This window comes from Diadema antillarum, unplaced genomic scaffold (assembly GCF_040938485.1).
Source record: "Diadema antillarum isolate AM-2024a unplaced genomic scaffold, OU_Dant_1.0 scf00000131, whole genome shotgun sequence".
Taxonomy (NCBI): Eukaryota; Metazoa; Echinodermata; class Echinoidea; order Diadematoida; family Diadematidae; genus Diadema; species Diadema antillarum.
The window spans coordinates 2,472,257-2,490,748 of NW_027271020.1; the positions used below are offsets into that span (position 1 = coordinate 2,472,257).

General features: G+C 37.0%; 1 protein-coding gene and 1 long non-coding RNA gene across 2 annotated transcripts; both read right to left on the reverse strand.

Annotated features, from left to right (window-relative positions):
• Positions 1-3,716: 3,716 nt before the first annotated feature.
• On the reverse strand, positions 3,717-10,319 carry LOC139720660 (uncharacterized). The gene is made up of 7 exons (XM_071632016.1): positions 10,157-10,319; positions 8,839-9,030; positions 7,112-7,441; positions 6,160-6,441; positions 5,347-5,646; positions 4,450-4,588; positions 3,717-3,735 (listed from the first exon to the last, which is right to left on the reverse strand). Exons 1-6 carry the CDS (start codon positions 10,317-10,319, stop codon positions 4,455-4,457), a joined length of 1,401 nt encoding a protein of 466 aa, XP_071488117.1. The 3' UTR covers positions 3,717-3,735; positions 4,450-4,454.
• A 6,553-nt stretch (positions 10,320-16,872) lies between these two features.
• LOC139720624 (uncharacterized) lies at positions 16,873-18,288 on the reverse strand. Its single transcript, XR_011710169.1, has 3 exons — positions 18,183-18,288; positions 17,796-17,878; positions 16,873-17,360 (listed from the first exon to the last, which is right to left on the reverse strand). It is a non-coding gene; the product is annotated as an uncharacterized lncRNA (long non-coding RNA).
• Positions 18,289-18,492: the final 204 nt, after the last annotated feature.

The window sequence follows — 18,492 nt, forward strand, 5'->3', positions numbered from 1 at the left end:
ACAAACTGCTTTCTATCCTCTTGGCTAGAGTTTACAAGAACTGTGAATGATCACTGCTTATAACGGCGTTCTCATTCAGGGGTTCATACACAGCGTCTGCCATGTGTCATGGATTTATTTTAAGAACGACCTTTTATTGATGAACATGAAGCGACAGCCGTTTGATATAATGGTATAATAAACAATAGGTGCGATGACTTTGTATTTATATTCACCTATTATATTTGACTTTGGAATACCAGAAGTCAGCAATATTATAAATTTATAATTAAAACCCCAATATAAATACGTTGTAGTTTGCATTTCGTTATCATTCTCGCTGTCTTTTCCTTAGCAGCATGGGTTTATAAAAAAGGAAACAATAATACTATATGAATCGATCATAATATTTTCATCAAATTCTTAAACAGGATATTTCAGTAAAGTTTATATCTTATATAAGTTATGCTGCTGTGGGAGTACAGAGGTACAGTGGTTAGCTCTGTGGACTGCTGATAAAAAAAAAAATCAAGATTGGTTGTTATTATTATAGTTATAATTTTATTACCATTAATCAGGACATATTATAATATTGTTGTTTATTCAATTCTTTTTGTTTATCGTGTTAGGTTACTGAGTTCTTCGCTACAACTTATTTTGGTCAATTTGATCACTGACGCAATCAATCCACACGAATCACTCACGCAGGATGTAAAATGCATGGACCAACAAATCACACACACAAACACAACACATACGCAGATAAAAGGGACAACCACACAGAGGTATACATATATATGATATGGATATATATAAACGTGTACATACATATCATATCTATATACATATACATATGTATATATATATATATGTGTGTGTGTGTGTGTGTGTGTGTGTGTGTGTGTAACATGTCCAAACTTCTGCTTGATTCGCTTTTATTTCTTAAAAAAAAAACGGGCTATAAGAATAATCCATTGATGTAACTTCTGATTCACCCAGGTGACGTTCAATAAAGGTACAAAACCAAACAATTGCATCTGGACTTACTGTTTTAATTCCGAAACGAGCTGATGAAGCGTCCAGGATCTCACGTGAAACCATTCTCAGAATTAAAACAGTAAGTTCAGATGGAATGATTTAATTTTGCACCTTCAGTCCAAATATAAGTTAGCCTGATAAAAAAGAGTAAAATCTTACAAGTTTAGCGGTAAAAATTGGACTGATATCAGATGAAAAATAAGGAAGTTATGACATTTTGAAGTTTTGCTAATTTTTGCACAACAGTTCTGGTACAGTGGATATGAATATGCAAATGAGTGAGCTAACCATGTCATACCCTCACAATTTTCAATTGATCGTGCACAAAAAAAAGAGAGAAAAATTCAATGTTTCTGTCACTGAAGTCTAAAACATCCTTTGATATTATTCCTGATATATTCATAATCATTGACTATTCAAGAACTCTTCCCCCCCCCCCCAAAAAAAAAAATAGCGAAACATCAAAATGTCATAACTTCCCTATTTTTCATCCGATTTCGATCCAAATTATACCGTGTAACTCGTGATATTTTACTCTTTCTTATCAGACTAACTTATATTTAGACTGGATTTCCCCTTTATAATGCAGGGAACTTATACCACACAAACGAATTTTCCATCAAAAAATAAGATTTTGAAAGTGATAGATTTGTTTGATTGCTATAGAGGCATTTTTATCTACAAATTTTCCTCTGATGATGTTCGTGATGCTTTGTACATTCAAAAGAAACTACTCTGTCCATAATTATACCATACCCGTCAATGTGACGCTTATCTCCCCGTAGAACTTACAGATTGTTTATCATTATCATTCTTTAAATAAAAATTAAGCCAGTAACTATCGAATAGTTACACCACGCAAGTTCACTGAAATTTTGTTCTCACTTGCTCATGAAAGCTATGCTGCCCTGTTTTCTTGTCACGCAAATCAGTCTTGATCCTCGCTGTTAGCGCTCTCAAATTCCACTAAAAACTAGTGTTCTTCCCATACTCTAAAGAGTTCGGGCGCGACAACAGCTGGCATTGTTGCACTCATGTCATTTTAAATGGCTGGTAGAACAATCTTGAATATTGTTGGAATATGTCGTTTTTTCTTTCCCAAATACTTCTATTATTTCTTCTGAGGACGCACATGTATACTTTTCTGAATGTCCAGATCACACCATTACACTATACTGTCATTACTGCTATCTAACAACCGTCATTCTGTCTTCAACATTTTTTATTTGTATTTATTTGTTCTCCTAATTTGTTTTTGAAAAGAATTCGCTGTATCCCCGAGCATTTTTTATTTATTTATTTTTGTCCTAAGTTGTATCTGTGCTCCTTAATATATTGATCTCACTCGGTTTATACTATAGATGGGACCTGTACTTTCAACAAGCTTGTTTCTAAGTAGGTTCCATCGTGTTTCTGTAGCATTTTTACATAGATTCAAATGTTCATAGAATGACCGTCATGTGGTGTTTAATATTTCATTGTGCATCCCAGCTGGCTATATCACGCGTGATTCTATTTTGTTATATTTAATCTATTTTTCATTGAGAAATACGAAAATTGATTGTATTGAAGTGGAATTAATATATATATATATATATATATATATATATATATATAGGTATGTGTATATGTGTTTACTAGTGTCATCGATTCAGGAGATACGATCAAAGTTTACCTTTAATAAGCATAAGCCTCTCGCTCTATAATGTAATGTTACAAGTATTATGTTTCAACGTCATAATTTTAAACACTCAATATTGATTTGTCAGTGACGGTTTGTAAAATAAATACCACGAACACCGGAGAATATAAGAACTACACATACGTTCTCTTTCTCCGTTGAAACAATATTTTATTTCTTGACGTGAACATCATTTACTGAATTCATATAACAACGCGCCGGCGGGAGGGTGATCGGATGAACGTATAATGCAAAATATTTCTCAGAGTTCAAAGGAAAATTTCATCCTTTTTATGGAAGATATGCCGAGAGGATGAGAAAATGGCATACTACAGTAGAATAGAATCGCAATTTGTTGCTTCACATAAAATACTTCGAGGAAAAAGAAACAATAAAGATTATATCATTAGAAAACATCTACTCTACCATGTCTACAGCCTCTTTTTTTTAAAGCCATGATATTATACTTATAACGTATATCAGTTATGTATCAGTCATGTAAAGTTAGTCGGTTATCATTCATTTCAATTCAGTTTCATATCTACATTCCATTATCAAAACTATATTATACAAAAATTCAAAATGTGTTGCTGTAATTGAATTAGTTGTAGGCATCAATATACATTGTAAAACGAGCGTACGAAAGCCGATAAAAAAAAAGAATTGTCATATTGAATGTACACTAGCAGAAGAACACTTTGAATTAAGTTTTGTAAAAAAAAATGGAAATGCAGGGGACTATCTTCATAAGTAGAGACTATAAAGATGATGATGATGATGAGGATGTCTTCGGGTAATGCTGCAACATAGAATTAACTATATCATAACTATCATCTTCATTTCGTTTCAAGTCACTTCCAATGACGTGACAATTATTGATAAGAAATAACTCTATTTCAGAAACTACAGATGAGACATAATGATACGGATGATTTCAAAGTGAGGTAAAATACAAAGTGTACAAAATAATGATTTTTCAATCGAAGTAAATCTTGCTGTCATGCTTCCACAGCTTTGACCCTCGCAGTGCTGCATACCTGCAGAAAATGTCATTAAAAGATTCTTATCATCTTTGTTTGGAATGAAAACAGGATATGTTGTCAAATAAAAATATTATCATCTTTGTTTGGAATGAAAACAGGATATGTTGTCTTATAAAAATAGAAAGGACAGATGTGGCATAGAGCGCCAAGTGATTTCAACAAGATCGAGTTTGTCTATACGAGGAGGGCAGGTGGTACCAGTTGACGTAATTACAATATGGTATTTGAGGCACTATAATGCCATAGAAAAGTGAAACACTAGAAAGGCGGTGAATATACAATGCCAATGAGAAATATGTGATGAATATGAACAATTGACGGTATAATGCATCTGACAGGTTCTATTGCAATGAGACTAAAGTCAGGGATGAAACACATTACCAACAAAAGCTTGCTGTGTTCTTAATACTTAATGTCTGTACATTTACAGAGTATAACACTAAGAAGAACCCAGGATGTCATTAGTGTAAGTTGTTTTTTTTAACTTTTCCATAAAGGCTTTCAGCTCGTCGTCTGGGTCTCACGTAATTCTATCTAAGTGCTGACTCAAACTAAGGTTTCCAAGGAGTATAAGAGTTTCTTAACAAATACCAACACACTATGATAATATGATGGCAAGTAGTATTGAAATAGTTTAGCATCCCACTTGATCACTCTGTCAAAGCAAGAATACTGTATAATCATAATCAATACTGTGTATTAACTCACCTCAATCAGAAGACGTTCTTTCTCTTCATGAGGACAGTGAAGCAGGTGATGACGGAGAGGATGAAAATGACGACGAGAAGAGCGTACGTGGTCGACGATTTCTGGAGGGCCCCTCGATGAGGGCTAGCTATGGGACCTCCTATCGATAAAGCATTAATGGAGAACGGTGTCGTGTGCTCCTTCCTGGTTTAGTTTCCTACCATTTCCTCAGAGAACGCTATTTGTAGCTGGGACATTTTTCTTTATTTATTTATTTCGGCAGAACGAGATACCACCGAACTAAACCCCGTCGAGGTATATTCCGTTATGTAAAGGGCCCAGACACATTCTTTGGTGACTTACTTTGATTGGTTGATTTAATGTTTCTCCCTACCTCGATATTTTTGGCAAAGCTTTGTAGTTTACCGGTTTAACGGAAGAAGAAATAAAAATCAAACTGTCGTACTCTCTAAAAAAACAGTCGAGTGAAAATTTTCGAGTGAATTTCGAGTGAAATTGGAGTGAATTTTGAGTGAATCAAAATTCACTCCAATTTCACTCGAAATTCACTCTTTTTTTGTATTCACTCTTTTTAGAGTGAAAATTTTCACTCGATTTTTTTAGAGAGTGTGTTGTTCACATTAAGTATACATTGATCAAATCTGACCTCTTAAAAGCACATGACTTAAATTGTTGTGGCTAAAAGGCAGAGGACTGTGGCATTGTTTGTTTGTATTTTTTCACTGAAAACCCTAAATCTTTAAGAAGTGAGATGCAGTTTATGATGATTGAGACGGTTAAGCAGTGGCACTTTCCTTTCCATATTATGGAGAAGGGATCACTTTTTAGGTCATATGCATTGCCATCACCACTGTGTGCTTTGCTTTATTAGAAGTAAAGCTGTTGCTATTAACATACCACTAGGCGTTTTTGTCCGGCAATGCTCCATCCATGACAACGAATCTCCGATTCCATTGGTCGCAGAACACGTGACGTTGATGCATGCATCGGGGAGTGGAGACAGGATCGCTGAGGCACAGCTGGAGGAGGACAAGGTGTCGTTATCAGCTGCAATGGTGTATGTGTGGAGATGTGGGTAAGGCTGGTCAGAGAGGTCAACATGACAGGTGATGATTAGAGTTACCAGGTTTCCTTCACCTCTGATTTCCGTCGTCTGGATCGTAAGGATGTTACTAGCAGGTTGTTCGGGACCCGGTTCTAGATCGAGATTGAACAGCCAAAAAGGAAAGGGGAAAGTGTAAGATTTACCAGACACCGTGCCAGAGAAGAGCTGGGATAGAAGGTTCCTTTTCATGTTCTCAACAAGCTGTGATCTAACAACAACACAAAACGAGATAATATCAGCAGTTAAGATGTTGACTGTTCTGAACTTAAATTCACACAGTATGTAGTTGTTCTGGTCTTAGTACTTTTATAGTCTAATGTGTCGTAACACAATGTTGTTATATTGTCAAAAGTTTGACTTCACAGGAAACCCACGAGAACCATATAAATTCGGACGTACATGTATGCAGAACGACTGCTGATGAATCGTATTTAACAATGTGAAACCTCTTTAGAATTACCCCTCACGACAAAAGTTACTGCAAACTGTAATTTATTTCATTTTTAGGAGATACTAAAACCCGAAGAACGAAAACACTGTAAAACTGTCAAATCAGAACTGTTCTCATTTTACTGTTCGACAAATTAAAAGTGTTTTGCATTTACTTGACTGTGTGGGACAGTAGGTCTTGGTCGCTGCGGTCTCTCCATATTCATTTATACCAGTACACACGACATTGATGCATGAGTTGGGTCGAGGGTCAATCGTCTTCGTAGGAGAAGATGAATCGGAAATGATACTATCGTCGACTGCAATGAGGTAAGTGTTGATTGGTGGAAAGGGTTGATCTTCTGGATCCACGTGACAAGTAATGACGAGACTTGGTTCGTCATCATCATCCTCTTGAGTCTCAAACTCCACGCTGATGATTCCTTCTGATGGCTGATCTGTTGGATATGATTATTGTTGTGTATTGATCAATATCGTGCATATACAAAGTAATGGATGTTACATATGCAATTTGTATGGAAACTTGATAAATAAAATGAAATGAAATGTCCAATCCGTAACCGGTCACCAGTAGGAAATAAAGATGGAGGATACAGGGGGAGGTTACTGTTAAAGTTGAAATGTTGTCACTTTAGATGGAAGGAAATTAGGTCAAATATGGTTTTAAAATAATGCAGGAGGTTGACCTTGACTTCTAGACGTTCAGTAAGGACGTGTTTTTTGTTTTAATTTGTATGTTTGTTTGTTTGTTTGTTGTTGTTGTTGTTGTTGTTGTTGTTGTTGTTTTTTTTTTGGGGGGGGGGGTTGTACTACATGAAGCAAAGACCAGCAGTTCACCAAGGTTATCACCATGGCTGACATCAGGGTTCGTGGTGATAGTGACATTTGAGCTGGCTGTGCTGGCTTTACTTTATGAGACCATGGTGAAAAGAACGAAGAATGCTTTATTAAGGCAATATGCTTTCAGTTTAATTTCACATACCGATCGAGTATAGGCATCGATCGATGACAACATGAGTGAAAATGTATACTAGAGCTCGTTCGTTGGCAATTACGGACTGAAAAAACATGCCTCACATTGTACTTCTTTGTATAAAAACTGGTTACCTCGAGGACAGTGTGTTAGTGTGGTTGAGGTCGTTCCAATCCCATTCGTTGCGGAGCACGTGAGTTCGATGCAGGCGTTGGGGCGTGGTGAGAGGATGGCTGAGGCGGAGCTTGATGACGATAGAGTTGTAGTCTCAGTCCCGATGGTGTAGGTGTGGAGGTACGGGGACGGCTGATCAGTGAAGTTCACGTGACAGGAAATGACCAGATTAAACACGTTACCCTCGCCTTTAATCTCTACAGCATCGATGGATAAGATGTTCTCTCCTGGAGGGGCACCGGGACTTGGAGTATTGCATGGAGTGATAGACCGGGGTACATCGACGCCACCTGTTAATTCATTTTAAGTGTCATCGAACATTTTCCGTTTAAGACTGAACAGAAAAACGTACTTTAGTGTAATCTTAGATCATATAATGATGACAAATACAGCTATAGAAATAATATTCTATAGAACCAGAAGTAGAGCTAATAAATAGTACAGTGGTATATAAGTAAGTGCATTTGTGAATGTACTTTCAAGTTTGCTATATGGCGAATAATTTTTAATATCTCTAAGATTTATTATGTTTGTTTTACGCTAGTATTGTCTGGGGCAAATTATTTGTTGTATAGGACCCCAATTGTTTTATCTCTCTCTCTCTTTTCTTTAAAACACAACATAAGGCGGATGAGGGGAAGGGGGTGGAAGGAGTCGGAATTTTCACATTTTTAGCTTTTTCTTGAAAACCCCGTGATTGATCTTTGCCAAACATTGCAGATAGCATTCTTTGGGTGATAGGCCTTTGTTTAAGTAAGAACATCGGTTCCCCTCCCCGGATCCTCAAAGTCCCTAAACTATGTTTCTTTTTTTCTCTCTCTCTATCTCTCTGAAAATCTTCTTTTAGAAAAAAATATGAAGACGATAATGATTGAATTTCAAGTTTGCTTATGGCGGATGCAGGGGTGCCCTGCACAGTTCCGGGGTGGAGGATAGGGCAAAACTTTCGCATTTCAGCTCCTTCTTGAAAACCCTATGAAAGATTTTCAACAAACGTGGCACGTAGTATTTCTAGGGTTGTGGAATCTCATTTTGAACGAAGGGGCACCCTAGTCCATGGGGATGGGTTTAAGAGGGCGGGCCCTGGGGATAGGATCTAAGTTGTTTAAATAAGCACCCCTCCCCTGAAAATGTGAAAATTCCGCCTCCCCCTACCCTTTGACATGCATTCCTTCATCCGCCATAACAAACTTGAAACTACATTCATAAATGTACTTACAATGTTACCACTGTATACGTTGTATTAACTGTATCACTTCGGGTTCTAGATATGATTTTTTCACAATTCCTTATTGTGAATTATTACAACAAACAAAATCAGACGTTTTCTCGTGTTCCTCCGAGATGCTAACATTATTGACCATGATGTTAAGTTCCTTTTCTCACTAAATCATATCTGCAGTGTGGTGTGGTTAAATAAATGGATATCATTTTGAAAGCATTTCAAAGATTCATTGCCACAAGTTTTTGGCATTTATTTTATGCTCACATGTTTCAATGTCCTTGTATTTCTGCTGAGAAATGCACATTTAGCTTTGGATTAATTGAAAAGTAGGGGGAAATCAATTTGTACTTGCATGTACTGTTTCGTCATTCCACCAACATACATGTATAATGTTTAATACAAACCGTCATACTGATACTGAAATTACAACGTGTGCATTAATATCAAATTTGGTGAATTCACCTGTAACTTCCAGAGTGGCAGAGTGCACAACACCGTACACATGACACTGAAGTATATCACCGTTGTTGGCTGTCGTTGGGGTGAATGTCAATCTACTCGTCATGTCATAGTAAGTGTAGAGATCAACGCCGTAACCTAGGCCTTCGTTCAAGTCTGCATTGGCAAATATGGCGGCTGCAGCACTCGGATCTCCTACACAATAAAATAACGTATTCAATACCGGTATTGCTACATCAGAATATGAGAACATCAGTACATCAGTAAACCGTCCACCAAAATCATGGGAGGATATGGGCAAGTATCACATGACGCACTGATATTTAGACCAAAATTGCCAGAAGGGGGGGGGGGGGGGGGGGGGAGGTGGTTCCAATTTATGAATATTGCTTGCATCTCTGTGAGTTTTATATCTCTAATTTATGATACTCTTTTGGAATCAATAATCCAATAAGGTTAATGGATTATTATAGGCCTACCTGATGTGTCATGATAGACACATCTCTAATTTATGATACTCTTTTGGAATCAATAATCCAATAAGGTTAATGGATTATTATAGGCCTACCTGATGTGTCATGATAGACATATTAGTATGTATACTTCAATTAGACATTTTGTGTTTGAGACTTGATGTGAATTCCCTTCTTTACTCTTTCAGAAAGAAGAAAAACACCGAATAAAGCACAGTTTTAAGTGCAGGTAATGTAATCAGTGCTTAGCATTTGGCATGTTAATGAAAGTGCTGTTAGTTATCGGATGTTCCAGTTATTATCATTTCATGGAAACAAGGTGTTGTCTTCAACTAACACCATTCAAGAGTGAGGTCATAATTATCTGAAATAAGTATAAGATTGGTAACGATCATGCGACAGGAATATCGATATTGATTGGTGTGCCAGAACTAATGATTACTCACATCACAATTAGGTACATTATACATTTCAACAAAATAACTTAATGAAGCATGGATAGGCCATCGATTGTATAGTTCTTTATATTTTGATGAAACCAAATGATCAAGCGAGCAGTATAATGATATGATAATTATGGGGGTGATGGCTGTGGATGAGATTGTTATATGTACAAAAATATCCAACAGATGAAAAACAATGAAGACTAATGGTTTAAAAAACAGAAAAACAAAAGGCTTGTATAGATGAAAGTAAACTCACGTTCTCCAGCACATTCTACGCCAACATCACTGGAGTGCCCACAAGTGTTTAAGCCGAAGTCAGTTGAATAGCATCCCCATGGTGCTCGAGAGCACTCTAAAAGGGAATTTTTATCCGAGGTTGGACAGTAAACCCCATGGTCCAACCATATGGGGCCCGATCCTTGTCCGAAGTGGGCATTGCTACGGACCGAGGCGGCCGATGCGTACCCAAGCTGTCTACACACCGCGTTCCCCTCCTCGATACCCCAACCGTAGTGACACACCGTGCCCCAGACCCCGTCACACAGTATCTCCACTCGGCCTTCATGTTCCCCAGACCCTCCGACCAGTCTCACTAAAGTACGAAAAGACATTGAATCAGGTTTGCTATTTCTGAATATTGAAAGACTATTGAAATTTGAGATTCTAGTGAAATGAAAGTGAGGTTTCACAAACAATGAGTGACAATGGGACAGACAAAAGAAAATTCAAGACGCATTCAGTGTGGCATCGTTTGTGAAATTGAACACGCTGTTGAATGAATTGAGATCTGCTTCCACTGTTCAAAACAAGTCCGCCAAGTCGCTAATCCATAATTCTGAATCATACGTTATATTGAACAAGAAATTAAGGGACTTCTTGCTCATATTAGTATTAACAAGACCAGCAAAAATGTTGCCAGTCACATCAAAGTGTAATTAACAATAAAAACCAGATAACATTCGATAGATAGTAAATGAAAACGAGGTTACAGTAAAAGCAATGGGTTTCCTTTCTTCAAGATGATATGGTTGATGCCTTCAAGGTAAACAGGGGCGGATCCAGGAATTCCGGGTGCTGTTCGTTATTCCGAAGGTTCGATATTCCGAAGGTTCGTTATTCCGAAGGTTCGTAATTCCGAAGGTTCGTTAATCCGAAACACACAAATTCCCTATACCTACAGGTTCGTTAATCCGAAAATGAAAAAGGGTTCGTTAATCCGAACATCTGTGGCGTTATTCTGAAGGTTCGTTATTCCGAAGATTTGTTCATCCGAAAATGAAATAACGAATCTTCGGACTGAAGAGCCTTCGGAATAACGAACCTTCGGAATAACGAGCTGTAACCGGAATTCCGTAAAGGGGGGGGGGGGGGGCACAAAGTAGTTTATATTTGTGGTGCCACTTCCGGGTTTCATTAGCTGACAAGAAAAAAAAAAGGCTTAAAGGGGAAATCCAGTCCAAATATAAGTTAGTCTGATAACAAAAAGTAAAATATCAACGGTATAAATTTGATCGAAATCAGATGAAAAATAAGGAAGTTATGACATTTTGAAGTTTCGCTATTTTTTTTTTTGGGGGGGGGGGGGATAGTTCTTGATCAGTCAATATGAATAAGCGAATGGTAAATTGAGCACGTCATTCCCTCACAACTTACCGTTTAGTTTGTACATAAAATTTTGAATTTTCTAGTTTTTCATTCAAACGCTAATATGCCCGAGGCTAAAATCCTCGTATATCTAACTGATCACTATTCTGAAGTTATTCAACCAGGAATAACGTCATGTTTCAGACTTCAATGACAGAAACAATGAATTTTCTTCATTTTTTTTTTTTTGTACACGATCAATGGAAAATTGTGAGGGTAGACATGTTGGCTCACTCATTTGTATATTCATATCTACTGTACAAGAACTGTTTTGCAGAAATTAGCAAAACTTCGAAAATGTCATAACTTCCTTATTTTTCACCCGATTTCAGTCAAATCTTTACCGTTAAGATTTTACTCTTTTTTATCAGACTAACTTATATTTGGACTGGATTTCCTCTTTAAGAGCAATACAATCGGCTGACAAGGATTGGTTTCTTAAAAAAACACACACAAAAAAAAATCAAAGTGGAGGCGGTGCGCCCCACTGGATCCGCCACTGGATAACACATTGAAATACGACTGGGTTGATTTGGTATACACGGAACGAGCTTCGATCACGGTTTGCAAACCAATCGGTCATACATGTAGTAAGATGTGATAGGATACAATCTTGATGTGAAAGTGTGGTCATCAGGCTTCAGAAAGTATCAGAGTAAATCAATGAAAAGGTTCACGGGCCCGATGAAGAACAGCCTGAGGCTGAAGCACGTGCTATGCTAAAATAAGCAAACTGAATTTAATTTCAATTAAAGATTTCATTATTTCTTGCATTAATTAAAAAAAAAAAACATCGATAGCTCAGACTTACTATTTGCCTAGAGGTTGATAGACTTGCAAATATAAGTGCATAACACTATAACACTTCTTGTGTATATGCAATGATTGTTTTGCGAATGGTCGTGCCGGCTTGGAAAAATCTGATTTGATATTTTAAATGAGACTTGAACGTTGAATGTACTTAAACATTAGTCGTGCTTTCTCATTTTTGTTTCTTATCCCCTGTTTTGTAGCATGGATGTAGGTGGAAGAAATATTATCAATAGACATGTTAACATAATGATCACAACTTCCACTGACAAACACGGAAAGTCAACGACCAACTTATTCGCATTTGTGTTGGAATGAATCCATATTTTTCGACGTACTTACCAGTTCTACCATCGCACGGCCGCGAGCAGTGACTTCCTCGAAAGCGTAAGCCTCTGGCTAGGGCATCTTAGAGAGTACGCTGATCGGACAGCATTATTTTCCTTTGGCTGCGTGTAGGATGTATGGTGAGTTTGTCCTCGACTAACATGCTTTGCGTGATTTCCTTCTCTTGTATTTAGCTCAAACACGTCGGCATTTCATCTTATACCACATTAGAAAATAGAATAGTCTTTTTTGTTTGTTTCTTTATACAAACTTAACGAGGTATCCTGAAGGATAGTTAGAGAACCTGCCTAATATTACTGGATTATCATCCCAGGTGCATGGTACGAGGCTTTAGTGGAGTAAGAGACAAAAATACGAGAAATTTCGTTGTTTTCAGCTTCGCACAAAGGGTTTTCATATTAAAATTCTTGGGAGAGACACTTTCAATAATTCGCCAAAAGTTTTTGAACTTACTTAGCAGCTCATGTCTACATTTCTAACCACACTAACAAAAACACACCCGATATTCATACATGTACAGTGAGGACAGCATCCGGTAACGTTAGAGTATGACGAAAACCTATGAGCTCTAACAGGTGCTCAAGTCAAGTGCATTGTTTACACAGACATCCTGTCTTGATGACATTGACCGTACTGGTTCATGAACCTATGTTTAATGTGAGATGATGATTGGGCGGCGATTGTGACATGAACAAAAATTCTTTCGTTTCATCCTAGGTTTATATGTATATACGTAGGTAGACCGATGTACGTCAAAGCTGCTCAGTCTTCTAACTCCAGACGAAACCTTGGTCGCATGACGTGTAAAATCTGAAGATTTCACAGGAATTATCCCTGATATCAACACTTAAACTGTACAATAGTCATCTTACACAACATACCGTACTCTCTCCACACTCTGAGAGGACTTGCGCATTCGTTGCATGAATAGGAGACACGTCACATCATCTTCCGCTAGCGTGAGGTAAAAACTCACTTCCGTTTCATTCTGTTCCTCTTGTTATAAATCATCGAATTAATGAAGAGAGAGTTAATTCAATGTGTTTGGAATGTGGTATACCAATTAGTGAGAATGCCTCTAATTAAATATATTGAACACAAAATGAAGGAACATGCTTCTAAATGTATGAAGCCCGAATTTAGAAAACAAGGCTGGATAATGAGGACATATCTCGCGGTGGCAAAAACATCTCTTGACTGTGTGGGCCAAGCATCTTTTGCGTGGAATCAAACTAGTGCAGTAATGGACACATAGACACCACATAAATGGGAGGAAGAAAAACCAGTCCTTAGTGTACCGGAAAACGTTGCATTTTAAGAACTTTATGATATCCATGTCATGTTAACATTATGATCAATATAAGGTTGGTTGCTACAAGAATTTGTTCCACATGATTTGGTCGACGTAATCAATATTTTCGAATTGACGTCGTCCTCTCTACCACATCCTCAGAGAGTCCGATGAGGTAGTGGACAATTTCTGCCTTCGGAGCCTTACGTCAGATTGAGGAAGAGAACTTGGTATTTCCGAATTTTTCTGGTCCAACGACGTAAACCGTTGTTTCGATATTCACATATTATCTTCTTACGGATATCCCTGACGGATTTCAAGTTCCTCTTTAACAATATTACTCTGTCGGGGTACTGTAACTTCGATTTGAATGAGCATGGTGATGTATCTGTGTGAAAGTTCACTTCCGTCACCCAAAACTCTGTACCATCGACTCAGTGTTTGGATTCGGATGAAGAGCGGATATTCCATATTTATGAATCATCTCCTTTGATCGGGTATCCTAGATATCAACTGGGGATTAAAACTGAGAGATGAAGTTTTCATTTCTGGAATACAATTTTGTTTGGCTCCACTTCCGGAACTATAAAAGGTTTTTTTTTTCTTTCTCTCTCTCTCTCTCTCTCTCTCTCTCTTTCTTTATGTCCAGTGTCTTGAATTTCCTTGCTGTTTTATCTTTCATATAAAACTCTTATTACAAGCAATTAGTATTAAACTGTGGCTACTTTAAAAGAAGTTATTACCTTAACTCATACACCTATCATTTAGCAAAGTGGAAATCGTGATGGTAAATAAAAGTGAGTTCTAATTCTTTCAAGTAATGTCATTTTCAAGTTTGTAGTCATACCTAAATACGTTACATTCTCCTCAGCTTTTGTAAAATTTGGTATTTCACCAAACGGTAGGCAGGTATATAGGCCTATTATATCTATTGTTGTCGCTGTAACTGATATGTTACTAGCGGTGCTATCTTAGTTTTTAAGTATTTGGACTGTCTCCGTGTGGATTGAGTTTTTTTTTTGAAAACAGTGTATGGAACAGTTTGAAATAAAATGTTGAACATTTTACACTATATTTCCATTTGTTTTTCATATATAATGTAATGTTGTGAAAGGTCGCACATTATAGCACTCTGGCAATGTAGGAAAACTTAAATTTGTATAAAATCAAATTTCATTTGGATATGAAAAAGTAACATTGTAATTTACTTTGTTTATATTCGATTGTCATATTGTTTACTTCCGTCAAAAATGAAATGAAATGAAATGAAATGAAAAGAAAAAATGACATGATATCTCAGGCTATAATGTCGCTTTTATTGCAAATGACATATCAATCGTTAATGTTGCAGGGGTGGATCAAGGAGTTTCGTAAGGGGGGGGGGGGGGGGCGAAGAACATTTCTTATGATAATTCCCGGTTTCATTTCATTTTTCATTTTCTTTGTTTCAACAAAAAAAAAAATAATAAAGAGGGGGCGCGGGCCTGGTGCGCCCCCTCTGGATCCGCCACTAATGTTGTAACGTTGAGGCCAGTAAAGCGAACTGATTCTGATTGTCTCGCATTGCTATCTAACAACCAACTATACAATGATCTAAATATTTGCTAAAATACATAGGAAGTCAACGTTGCTAAGAGGGTTTTTGTAAATACACATGGTACAATTAGATTATCATTCTGTCTTTTACCGGTAGATTTACAAAGCCTTACTCTTGGATTAAATATTTCATGGCTAATTGTGTTTTTATGAGTGTGAGTGTGTATGGTTGTTTATATTCAGAGGCCAGGGGGATTCTTTATTTTTATTGAAAGGCGTTGACACAATGAGAGCAAAATACACAGATAAGAACAGTTCCATAGTAATCAATTCAAAAGAACAGTTTAAATTGAACTGACGCAAACATTTAAAGGAACATCATCTGGAAATCAGATATTAGCACATAGTAATTATTGACAGGAGCTAAAAAAAAAGTATCACATTTCCACCTTATGTAAGAGTCGCAGAATAACCATATTTCAGCTAATGCAAAAAAAAAAAGAAATAATTTTTGCAGAAATCTTGGTCCAGGAAATTGATATTGTTTCAAGTTAATTCGCGTCATTGATTCATTTCATTTTCATTTCATTTCATTTTATTTTATTCTTCTCCTCCTTCCAACAGAACATAACACATTATAAATTAGGAATCATATCACAATCGTATACATACATCTTGCAAATGATATCAAATTTAAGTTACATAATATGCATGTATACGCAAAAAAAATACAAGGTTATGTTTCAGTTGAAAAAAAAGAACTGAGAGGTCCACTAAAAAGCAAGCTTGTAGATTGTGAACCCCTCAGGAAAAATCTAATGAAATACTTATTTGCATATGCTTAGCAGAAGTATAATTCAAGACAAGACAATTCGTCTTTCTCATGTTCATATATTTGTTCAATTTCTACATGTCAACGAGAACACAGTCCGGCTTGTTTCATTCAGCTTAAAGGACAAGTTCACCTTCATAGACATGTGGGTTGAGTGAATGCAGCAATATTAGTAGAACACATCAGTGAGAGTTTGAGCAAAATCGGACAATCCGTTAAAAAGTTATGAATTTTTGAAGTTTCTGCTCAGTCACGGCTGGATGAAGAGACTACTATAGCTTGTGATGTCACATGAGTACAACCATATACAGAAAGAATAAAGAAAATTCAACATATTTCCATTTTTCTCGCATAACAAAAGAACACTCGACTTCTCTCTTTCAGAAGGCAGGGGGAATAACATTACCCTTAACGTACGTCAGAAGCAAGTCGAAGAAATGTGCACTTTATTCAAACAGTAAAGTTTAGTGAAATTCTCTTTTTATTTTCCTTATATAGTTGTACGCATGTGACATCATACACTGTAGTAGTCTTCTCTTCCAGCAGTGACTGCGCAGATACTTAAAATATTCGTAACTTTTGAACGGATTGTCCAATTTTCCTCAAACTTTCACTGATGTGTTCTACTAATATTGCTGCATTCTCTCAATCCTTATGTATATGAAGGTGGACTTGTCCTTTAAAAGACCTTGAAAAGGGAATCCCACTCGTCATCTGACGTCACGGGTTTGAAGGACGATGCGACATTTTGGGCAACATTCCAGGGAGAGGAAGGCGCGAAGAATGGCAGAAAATGATACCAAAATCCAACTAGTTTTTCCAGAATATCACGAAAATGCCAGCAAGTGTGGTATCAATCTCATGAATTTAAGATATGTTTCCCGAAAGCAATGTAACCTACCATTTGTGAAATAACAAGAACTTTTGTCAAAACTTATGTCGAACCATCTACTATGGACCTCTAAATCCATACTGGATAAGACTATCCACTGTACTGGTTGTTTGCACCCCATCGGTAATTTGCACGCCATTCAAGTACCAGAACACGCGTTCTGATCCAAATATTTTATCGGCCGTACAGACAGCCGTAACTTCCTGGTTTGGTGTTAGAGGGCTTGGTACCTCGAGAGTCACGCTGGTTCCGCCTAATGACAATAACAGAAGAAAATGACAGAGAATAATGCGGATTGGTGAGAGAGAAAGAAAAATCATCTCACTTTCATTCTTTTCTTTCAGCTCCTAGCTTCTGTAGTGACTAGTTGTAAATGTCCTGATTGAAAAAAAAAAGGTCAACTTTTTTCTAGACATAATGACGCAAGCACAGTCATATATAAACTTTGTGTGTTTGCTTTTTAGATACAATATCTTATTTTTGTCTTGGTCTCCGTCTTGATATCGACATACAAACTCCCCCCCCCCCCCCCCCCCTAAAAAAGGAGCCCCGAAGAATAGAATATTTACCAAAACACCATCACAATTGAATTGGAAATAGAACCATAAATCCATATTACTTTGTTGTGAAATATGTAAACATAATAGAATCATAAAAGTTCAGACATTTCGATGTTCATATATCATACCAATACAACGAATGGCGATGGTCAATATTCCAAGTAGGACAAATCTTCGTCTATAAGCCATCATTCTCAGAAGCGGGTGAAACCTGTAGGTAAACAATAGAAGGTAGACAAGGGGGAATACATTTATTCAACAGCTTTGATAACAGCTCAAACTGAAAGAATCAACATTGTCATTGCTATTTTGTCATGTTTGCAGTGCCTCATTAAAAAAAATATATACATATATTTTTTTTCCTATATTATGTCTGTTACGAAACACTACAAACTACAATTGTTTAAAATAGTAAACATGTACACAGTTAGTGGTGTGGCTGCAGAATTTTGCTATCGTTGAATTTATAAACGCACTATCAAAGACAGAGCGAAAGTTATTAAATGACTATCAACCTGTAAAAATGCCGAATCGATGGATACAATGGAAACGAAAATGTTGATGCTGTCATACGACGTTGAAGCTTTGGCATGCTTCGACCGCCTGATGTCCGCTTTCACTGACGGTCTTTTATTCTTGTGTCAATTTGCAGCCCATTCGACCATCGCACATTATTCCAGCAGAAGATTGCTCCGCGCGTTTGCAATTATTGTACTTATTTGATAGTTCAAAACATTTGCCCAACGGACATTACACCGGAGACGATAATATTCATAAATATGTCTGAGCTATTATTTTTGTTTTTCAGTCTATATGAACCCAGTT

Bases quoted from the DNA above. Each gene is read 5' to 3' on its own strand.
- LOC139720660 (XM_071632016.1), bottom strand. From the start codon at position 10,319: ATGAAGGCCGAGTGGAGATACTGTGTGACGGGGTCTGGGGCACGGTGT. The intron at 9,031-10,156 runs GTTGGACCATGG...TTTATTGTGTAG, and splicing joins CAAGGATCGGGCCCCATATG to GAGATCCGAGTGCTGCAGCC. The intron at 5,647-6,159 runs GTAAATGCAAAA...ATCTCGATCTAG, and splicing joins CTACTGTCCCACACAGTCAA to AACCGGGTCCCGAACAACCT.